Raw genomic sequence first — 10,497 nt, 5'->3', positions numbered from 1 at the left:
AAAAATTATTACTAGTACATTATTTTATTCTTCCACATATGTGTTGTGTTTTAATGAAGAAAGTTTATTCCTTTTTTATCCCAAACCATGGAATTCCGTTAAGAAAAGGTCATCCTCTCTTTCTCCGGTTCACTTTTACTTATCAATTATTTCAATTTCGAGATTCAAGTTTTTTTTTTATAAATTTCATATTTAAATTTATAATCAAATTAAATTAGTTTAACATTTAAAATTTTAACTATGCCATATAAATTGAAATGAAGTCAATATCTCTACTTATATTTTATTTTTAGGTATAAGAGTTTGAAAATTATTCAATTTTGATCGAATTTACTGTTGCGATGTTAAATTTTTTAATGAGAACCTATTATGTCTCTATGCTATTTATATCGTATTTTTAACATATATATTTATTCATGTGAACATAAAAAATAATGCAACTTTATTAATAGTAATGTGTCTCCGTGGTCATATATATCGCAACAATAAATTCGATCAGAATTGAGGTACTTTTCAAACTATTCTCCTTTATTTTTATAGATAAATATTGAAAATACCTTTAAATTTAAAATAAAATTATAATTGATTTCGTCCTCAGACTATTGTCCTATCTTAAAACATTTTCTTTACACTCTTGAGAGTCTGCTTTATGACGTAATAAGTAATTTTGAAAATTTAAAAAGATATTGAAAACACACTTAGGAGTGTATTTAGATCCAAATAATTACGAAAAAAATTATTCAATAATACGAGGACGAAACCAAAGCTAACGAGATGAACAAAGACCCCATCATTTTTTTCTCTGGTTTAGAAAAAGCTTGTTCACTTATCTATGTTTTTGTAACAGCCTAAATTGAAAGAAAGACGTTTGCTTGCTTGTTACCTTGTTTTCTTCGCGTGATACAAACGTCTTCACTATAACTTTTTTCCTCATTTTGTATCTTTTCTCTCTCATACATTAAGCTAAACTTTCTTTCTCTTCTGCGATTCTGTTTTGCTTTTTACAGAGCACGTCGTTTTCCCCTATACTCTGTTTGTTTGTTTTTGCTTTCTGGGTCGGTTTTATTTTCATTTGTTTTTCAAGATAAGTCTCGTTTCTCTAATGGGTTTGTGTTTTCTTTAAGTTTAATTAACTCTTTGAGGGGTTTATACTGTTTCTTTTCTTGGGTTTTGACTGTAAAAAGAGAAAATTACGCCGGAATTATTGGGTTTTGCGGTGACCGGAAAAAGATTGAAAAAGATTAAGACTTTTTGTGTTCTTTTTTTTTTATATGTATTTTTATATAATATAGTTTGTCCAAACGTCAAAAAAAATATATATTTTTTTTCACCTTGTATATAGACCGAGTAATATTCTCCTCTTATTCACAAATCCCGTCATTTTCTCTCTCTTTCTCTCTGTCTCTCTCTGTTTTTCCCCATTTCTACTCTGTTTTTTTTTTCAATTCTCTTCTCCTCTGTTTCTTTGGGTGTTAAGAGAGAGAAACAGTTTCTTCAATCTCTTTCTCTCTCTTTCTCTCTGTGTGTTTGTGGTTTTTGAATAATCATGTCAATGGAAAAGGGGTCATTACAATCAAACCTTGATTGTTTCTTGGAATGCACAACACCATTAGTCCCTTCACAGTTTTTGCCTCAGGTTTGTTTATTTCCTTTTTGGGTTTTTTCTTTTTTTTTCTTACCCCCAAATTTGATTTTGATGAATGTGATTTGTGGTATGTGCAGAGTGAGATTAGAAACCTAAATAGGCTATGGCATCCATGGGAAAGAGAAAAAGTTGAATACTTTACTTTGGGTGATCTTTGGAATTGTTATGATGAATGGAGTGCTTATGGTGCTGGAGTTCCTATTAAAACAGATTCAGCAGAAACATTAGTACAATATTATGTTCCTTATCTTTCTGCTATTCAAATCTTTATCAGCAGATCATCTGTTAATTTTCTCAGGTAAAAATTTCAATTTCATCATTATTTATTTTGTGGGTAAATCTTGAATTTTTGTGCATTAAACATCTCGTGTTCACAGAGGATCATTTTAATTGTTAATTATGAAGATAAATGAGGGTTTGTGCTGCATTTTTTAATAGGGAAGAGACAGAATCAAGGGATTCATCGTTTAGCGATTCGTTTAGTGATGAGAGTGAAAGTGAGAAGTTGTCAAGATGGGATGGATGTTCATCTGAAGAAGGTGATAGTCTTTGGCATATGAATGATAGATGGGGTTATCTCTATTTTCAGTACTTTGAGAGATCAACTCCTTATGGAAGAGTCCCTTTGATGGACAAGGTATCCTCTTTTTACCCCTTTTTTTTTGCCTCTTTAGCTGCAAATTCCCCTTGTTGAAAGTCTTCCTTTTGACATACTGGTAGCTGGTGCTTTAAGGAAATGTATATAGTATAGAATCATATAAGTTTGGTTATGTATCTTTACTTGTGATTTTGTGATCATTAATCAACATATCATTTATAGTTTTACCCTTCTGGAATCAATGGTGACATGTTTAGTACAGGATTGTTCTTTATTCTGTTTCTTGGCGTAGCGTAAGCTGTCGTTATTGATATGAGATTCCATTTGAAGCATGTGGCTTGAATTTTTAGTATATATTGGTTTGTTTTTCGAGTTCTTTGATTCAAAAATCGAATACATTTTGCTTGCAGATTAGTGGTTTCGCTGAAAGATACCCTGGATTAATGTCATTGAGAAGTGTAGACCTTTCACCGGCTAGTTGGATGTCAGTTGCTTGGTATGCTAATTCTCTACTTGTTTCCATATGATCATGGGAGTTGATGGTTTGTTGATAGTAGATTTTGTTAAGTTAATGAAACGTGTACGCGTAGAATTGTTGTGTTAGATTGGGATGTGTTAAAAAGGTTTACTTGATGAGTGTTGGATTGGATCTTGTGTGTTCGTTGTAATGTTTACTTTTGGTAATGCTGACTTGCTCGTTTAGTAAGGGGAACAAAAAGGAGGAGTTTTTTCACTAAGTTTTTTCGAATTGAATAACAGGTATCCGATATATCACATTCCTATGGGAAGAACTATTAAAGACTTGTCAGCATGCTTTCTCACATTCCACACACTTTCTTCTTCTTTTCAAGGTATCATTCAATCTGTCTTTTGATTTTTTGAACTTTTGAATATACCGTTGCTTTTCCCTTTACACCGAACCTTTTGGTATAATGGTGTAGATATGGACCTTGATGATGACATGGAGAATGGCAAAAGAAAACGAAAGGAAGGAGAAAGTATCCCCCTTGCGCCTTTCGGCTTGGGCACTTACAAAATGCAGGGAGATGTGTGGCTTTCAGACAGGAGTGGGAAGGACCAAGAGAGGCTGTCAACACTTTTTAGTGTTGCTGATTCTTGGCTAAAGCAGTTGGGTGTCCAGCACCACGACTTTAACTATTTCATGGGTAGTCGTCGTGGCTAATCACATCTCAAATGAATGAATTCGCGCTTTATAAAACCCCACCAACGGGGCTGAGTAATAACTGGAGTTCCTTTCATTAAAACATAGGCTCTCTGAGGTGTTTTTGGTTTGTTGCTTTCGGTAGCATGAACAGCCTTAGAACTCCCTCCTGTATAAAGGCATTAGTGTTTTACGCGTTGTTCTCCGAATCCTTAGCTTGAGCTTTCTGTCACTTGTTTTTTTTTGTATGTATAGGGAGAGGACTAATTGTGTAGGACTTCATCTTTACATGACTCTTATGATGACCCCTAGTACTTTGTGAGCAATACTTTGCTCCATCTTTTGTATAAATTTTGAAGTACCTTTTTTGGTGTTTCATCTGTGCCTTTTCCTTGTAATATGTTCATGTAAATAGTTCATCTTTCAATAGTAAAAGATTTCATGTACAAGTGCACAAAAAAAAAGAAAAAGAAAAAGAGTTGTTGTGTTGACATTGAATCTCTTATGAAGTATAGTACTTTTTTCTTTTTAGTTTATTGGAGTCTGACTGTATTCGAATTTCTATTAGAAAATTTCACATTGAGGGTAAAATACTTCTCTGTATCCAAAGAGAGTTGAACTCGAGATTACTGATTAAGAGTGACTTTAACTTGAAACTTTTGGTTAAGAATGAAGACTTGAACTCGAAACTTCCGGTTAGGAATGACTTTAACTTGAGAGTTCTACCTAAGAATGACCTTAGCTTGAAATTTCTGGCTAAGAATGAAGACTTGAACTCAAAATTTCTTGTTAAGAATGATTTTAACTTGAGATTCCTGACTAAGAATGAAGACTTGAATTTGAAACTTCTGATTGAGAATGACTTTAACTTGAGACTTGTGACTAAGATCGAGAGAGTATTTACTATTCTACCGCAGCATATTACTTTTGTTTGTTTGTTGTGGATGAGGTTAGGTTTATGATTTTTATGAAGGGGTTTTCAAAAAAGTCTTAAACATGAACAGAAGTGGGACCTTTTTTGTTGCAGAAAAAGCCACAATAGTAGTGTTGCCATCATGACATTGCCATAATAATGTGTCATTTTCTAAATGAAAGCTTACTAATATGAGGGAAACCAGCAATTAATCTGTTGGCTCTGTCTAATAGACTTTTTGTTTGACACTCTTTCGTTTTTCCCCATCTTTTTTTTTTGTTTGCTTGCTCTCTTCTCTTTCATTATATTAAGCGGTGGACGTAATTTGGGCCAATTCAAAATTTAAATTGAAATATTTATTATTTGTACAAAAATCAAGATAAAATATAATTTTATTTTTACTCTGAATAGCTTAAAATGGTGAAAGAAAGAGTAATACTAAATTGAAATGGAAGATTAAATAAAAAATTCCTAAACAAAATCATTCTTTTGGCTAATATATTAACTAAAATGGACTCAAGGGAGTAGATGAAAAGAAAAGAATTGAAAGAGAAAAAGTCAAATGATATTTGGTAGGTATTCATGCTTAATATAATGTGCCTTATCTATTAGGGTATAAGATGATTGACTTTATCTCATGATTATATGAGCCAAAACAATAAAAGAATTTGAGAGTTAAAACAATAATATTTTCATAAGATTTAAATTTACTAATTCACAAAATTGCAACCAAATCAAAACAAAAGTAGTAAGAACAATGTATACTCTTTCGGTTATAACACCTTTTTATGTTTTAATTTCAAAATTAATTCTTCATTTTTAAATTTTATAAAATTTATAATGTTAATGGTGTACAAATAAAAGTGAATAGTATATGATAATATGAAATGAATTAAAAATAAATAGTTATAAATCAATAATTTGACAAATGGGGTTGGCAAAAAGACAAAAAAGTATAAACCTCAATTTCCAACACGTGTCCCATAAGATGTTAAAATTTCTTCCTATGTTCAAGTTCAACATCCTTCCATCATTAAAAATTAGGTCATTCAATTTTCCACATCCCAATATATTTTATAGTACTATACTTTTTAGTTCATTTTATCTTTGATGATTAGATTAATCATCTTAGCTAATTTCTCTTAATGACATTGAATAAAGTATTAATATATTTGTCATAAATGGTCCAATTCTATGTTGATAACAATGAGTACAAGTAGTTCACCAGCATCAATTATGATGGTATGATTGAAATTTCTACGCTTTTAATTAGAAATTTCAATCGCATATACACAATAATATATATATCGAACCTCGAATTAAAAAAAAAAAAAAGAGAAGAAGTAGTAGTTCACTATTCTAACTCCTCAATCACTTCAAGCACTAGAATTAAACAGCTAGATGAATTTGACCTTTTCTTTAAACAAGCAATGGGGCCAACTTGTAATCAACTTTAGAAATGGTCCAATAGGAGAAAAAAAAAAAGAGGAAAGGATAATGATTTCACTATCTTTTTATTTTATTTTTTAATTAATGAGAGTAGAAGCATTTTGTTGATCTAAAAAGTGCAACCACTAACCATATGACAATTAGAGAAAAATTTTGAGTGCAACAACCAACAACCAACTCCTAGCTATACATGGGGCATTTTGGTTGTTTTTTTTATGATTAATTAAGTGAAGAAGTCATGCCCACATTGGTTGTATACTATATGGAATTTGTTCAAATTCAACTCATGTTGTACAACAAACAACTAAGGAATAAATGAATTGTATGATCCACTTTGGGAACCAATAAAATGAATGCATTAATTAGAAGTCTTTGGCCTTTTTCTAAGTATATATGGGATTAGGATGATCCAATCTATTTGAAGTGGGATAGTTCTATTTAGTGCTTTGATGATTGGACAAGCTCAATTTTAGAGATAACATTTTTAAAATAAATGAAGTGTTAGTGTCAGCGATAGTTTGAGCAATTTCATGAGATTGAAGTTATATTTCGTTTTCGAAAGTTAAATGATATAAATTTTGATTAAACTTTGCTTATGCATGGTATCACGTTTTACTTTAAATATCCATATTTTTGAATTTTAGAATACTAAATAAAATTTAACTTCATAGATTAATCAAAATGTTAAATTAATTCTCAAAACGCGAAATATTACAACTACTTTATGTAAACCTAAACCTGATAATCTCAACCAACTTCATTAATTACAACGCCACACACTGAGAGTATAGATATGTTCATCCTTTCTTGCCAATAAATGTCAAAACTCATTTTGGCTTGTGGTGCCAATGGGAACATATGACTTTTGAGTTGTGGTACCACATTGCTATACTTGTGGGCTATAGCTGATTATAATCATATATTGCTTAAAGTTTCCACATAAAAGGTAATTTTGGATGTGCCACACATTAGAACATTGGTTTAGTTTTGCTAGTTTTCCCAAAACTTTAATAATTACTTATGGAGAAGATTTTTGCGTTACTTAAACTGAGAGTATTTTGAGAAAGAAATTATTTTATTTTATTTTTGTCTTTTTAGATTTTATTTATAGAGTTATAGTTATTATTGATTTTAATAAGAATGATTTGGATAAGGAAAGATTCAAAGTTTGGTAGGATTCAAAATTGATATATTTAATTTCATATCATGTGTTAGGTGATATTTTGTGCCAAAGTTAAATAAATGGTTGATCAAATATTCAACTGACATATTTTCACAATTTAATGTGATGTTGTCATACTCGCAACATATTTTGATTGATCTTATTACATTTATAAAAAATATAAAATAAAATTCATCTTTGTTATTTATTGAATGTTTAGAACTTCTATTTTTATACACAAGATTAATTTAATTACAATTAAAGTTTATGTCTCAAGCCTGATGAAAAACAAAAGTTTTACCTGGTGGATCTCTTTAAGTTAAGGTCATTAAACAACATAAATTTTATTAGTTTAGAAGGATATTATTTTTTCATAACGTGAATTTTTAATATTACGAGTCTTATTAGAATTTAAACTTCGAAGATACGTATCTAGAGCGTTGAGATATGTATCGGATATATGAAGTCAAAATTAAGTGTAATTTATTCTAGATATACTATGTTCAAGTTGATTGACATGAATCTGAATCTCTCGTTATTTGTATCTCTCCTCTCTCGATCTTCTCTTTTCTCCTATGAATCAATATTATCAAAATTTATTTGAAAGGTATCTTGTAATCTAGATACATGTATATAGTGTGATGATTCACATGTGTCGGGGATATCTCGCTCGCCTATTTTTCTCTCGCTTGCCTCTCTGCCTAACTCAGTGTATCTAGTAGCAAAAATAATGACATATCTAGATTTATGTAACTTGAAATCTGATATATAATTATTAATAATATAAGACAATATATAATTATCTCAAACTATAAAAAAAAATAAAAATAAAAATGATAGGAGTAGTTGCGTAAGTAGATAGTTTTTCCTTTACTATTTATAGGAATACTATTTGTATTATATTTCTTCAATTTTGACTTTACTTTACCAAATGAAATATGTAAATGGGCCCGCCCTCTTGGTTTCCGTTGAATTGATCCATCAAAATTTGAATTGTATATAGAATTGGGCTCTACGCTCCAAAACAAAAATGGGCCAAAAATTATTGAAAGTAAAGCCGATTTTTTTTGGGCAAACTACAAAAATTATATATTTTAAAGGTAAAATTACAGTCTATACCTTAAAAGTATACAATTACAGAAGTCTCTCAAAACGGACACAACTATATAAGCAATGACACATAAAAAAGTGGATCGGATATATTAATGGCTAAAAAATCAAAGTGCCGTTACATTAAAAAGAGGATCAGATACATGTCAATACATTAAAAAGTGGGTCAGATACATTAATGTAGGGTGTGTATATATTAATGGCAAAAAAATCAAAGAGGTTCGAATGTGTTGATACATTAAAAAGAGGATCGGATACATTGAAGGAGGGTCGGATACATTAATGACATTTTTGACTTAAGAGAAAAATGAGGAATTTTGAAACTTTGTAAACCTTACAGGGGATAATGATAATAAGTAAACTAAAAGGTGAAATTTTTGTAATTATTCCTTATTTTTAGATACTCCATAATTAGATATACTTAATTTATTAACTATACTTTTAAAATATTACGTAGTTTACCACTAATTAAGAATTTTCACCATATATTGAAGAAGATCCATGTATATTTGCTGTTAGATATACTAAAATAGGAAGAGCGGTGAGCGAAATTGAGAGAGAAGCAAGCGAAACTTATTCTGTATCTCTGATACATGAGTTGATGTGACCTTCGTTGGTTACTTGCTATACAATTAAATATTTTGGCAAATTATGCGTATAAGCAAACATATATTTGCTAATTAGTCAAATAGTTGTAGTGTGCTTTAATTACAATTCACAAGCAACTTTTAGCTATAATTACGCTGCTCAGCTTTTTAGATTTGTAGAATTCGCATGTTTGTATAATTCGTAAATTGTATTATATAATTTATAAGCTTTTGAATAGTTCGTAATTTATATAATATAATTTGTATGACTGTACACATTTCTAATGTTTGTAATTGTATAAATCGAGATAGTTATCTCAAATTTATATAAAAATAACTAGATTATACAAATATACCTGCAAATTATACAAATTTACGAATTATACAAATAGAGCAACTTAAACTGTAGTTACATATCGTAAATATGCAAACTGTAATTATAGAGCTTAATTAAATTTATTGTAGTAGCTATTTTGCAAAAAGTTACCTTATTTTTTAACTCTCACTCAAATTTCAATTTCATAGGTTATATGTAGTTATCTTTAATTACATTTAAATTTCAATTTCATTGGTTATAAGTAGATATCTTTAATTACATTTGGAATTAATTCACTCTTGGGAAAGGTGAATTAACAAAACTGTTTTCCCCAAATTAGTACTATTGGAGTAATTAGTTAATATGTCAAAATGAGGTTGAGTCGTTTATGTAATTGACTAAGATTTTTTTAAAATCAAAACTTCCATGAGTATAATCCAGGAAATATGTAAAAAGAAATGAATTTGTTTTTCCCTAAATAAATAAGTGATTTAACTCTTAAGCAATTACCTTATCAATGTTTGATATCGTAATAATGTATATCTTGTAGCGTAAAATGGAGGAAACAAATATTTATGAGTATTTAGTAAAAATAATTAGCTAATAACGTAGTTGTGTAACTTCACGAGCGAAATCTGAAAGGTTAGATATGGACCTTTTATGAAAGAGAGAATATATAGGTTAAAGAAATAACTATTTACTATTAATGTTGATTTGTAAACTTTTATAAAATTATATGTATTTTAAAGCTTATAATAACATGTAATCACAAATTAAAGAAATTCTAAACTTTTTTTTTTTATAAATTGTGGAACTTTTATCTTTGTTTGGAAAAAAAAATAACAACTAACTAACACCAAGTTATATGTCTAAATGATATTTTAACTTTAAATCAACATAATTTTGAATTACGCTTTTCTATTAAATGTTAAACAACTCACATTTTCTTAATACCACCAGCAATACATTGGCAAGGGGATAACATGAGCCACCCTTGATTTAAATGAGATGAAATAAATCAAATATGTTTTTATATATATTAGAAGAGGCTTGTTTCAACATACCTGCTTCATTGCTATTAAGGATATTTTAATCTATTCAGTTCTCAATTATGTGTACGTGTCATCAATTTTTTCTTCTCAGTTTCGTACGTGTCTTCATCTTATGTTATCAAAGTCGAAGTCCCAAATTTGGTATGGGTGTGTGAATATTTGCTTATTTTTTCCATTTAGGTTTGTCATTAATGTTGGATTATCCTTGTGTTTTGAAAATTCTGAATAATTTTAATAGTTTTGTCTTCAATTTTGGTTGGGTGATTATGCTTACCCTGTTCTGTTTTAGATTGTCGAAAAACTATTCAGATTCAAATATTTGTTGTGTTTTTTCACATGCAGCAATTAATTTGGTCTTTTTTAATCGGATTTAACTTTATGGGTATCTTTATTTTAATTGGGGTTTCTTTATCAGAATTCTTTTGATCTTTCTCCATTCACAGGCTCCTATGGGTTTAGCTTGGAGTTTAAGAATTTTCAATTACTTGTACTCGAATTGACCT

General features: G+C 29.6%; 1 protein-coding gene across 1 annotated transcript; it reads left to right on the top strand.

The window, feature by feature from the left end:
* Window positions 1-503: 503 nt before the first annotated feature.
* LOC101263727 (uncharacterized) lies at window positions 504-3,896 on the top strand. Its single transcript, XM_004243287.5, has 6 exons — window positions 504-1,636; window positions 1,723-1,943; window positions 2,084-2,282; window positions 2,654-2,739; window positions 3,003-3,094; window positions 3,185-3,896. Exons 1-6 carry the CDS (start codon window positions 1,547-1,549, stop codon window positions 3,424-3,426), a joined length of 930 nt encoding a protein of 309 aa, XP_004243335.1. The 5' UTR covers window positions 504-1,546; the 3' UTR covers window positions 3,427-3,896.
* Window positions 3,897-10,497: the final 6,601 nt, after the last annotated feature.

This window comes from Solanum lycopersicum, chromosome 7 (genome assembly GCF_036512215.1).
Source record: "Solanum lycopersicum chromosome 7, SLM_r2.1".
Taxonomy (NCBI): domain Eukaryota; kingdom Viridiplantae; phylum Streptophyta; class Magnoliopsida; order Solanales; family Solanaceae; genus Solanum; species Solanum lycopersicum.
Note: the sequence above shows the minus strand (reverse complement) of the source record. Positions and strands in the feature narration are given on the sequence as shown.

Bases quoted from the DNA above. Each gene is read 5' to 3' on its own strand.
- LOC101263727 (XM_004243287.5), top strand. From the start codon at position 1,547: ATGTCAATGGAAAAGGGGTCATTACAATCAAACCTTGATTGTTTCTTG. The intron at 1,637-1,722 runs GTTTGTTTATTT...TGGTATGTGCAG, and splicing joins CTTCACAGTTTTTGCCTCAG to AGTGAGATTAGAAACCTAAA. The intron at 3,095-3,184 runs GTATCATTCAAT...ATAATGGTGTAG, and splicing joins ACTTTCTTCTTCTTTTCAAG to ATATGGACCTTGATGATGAC.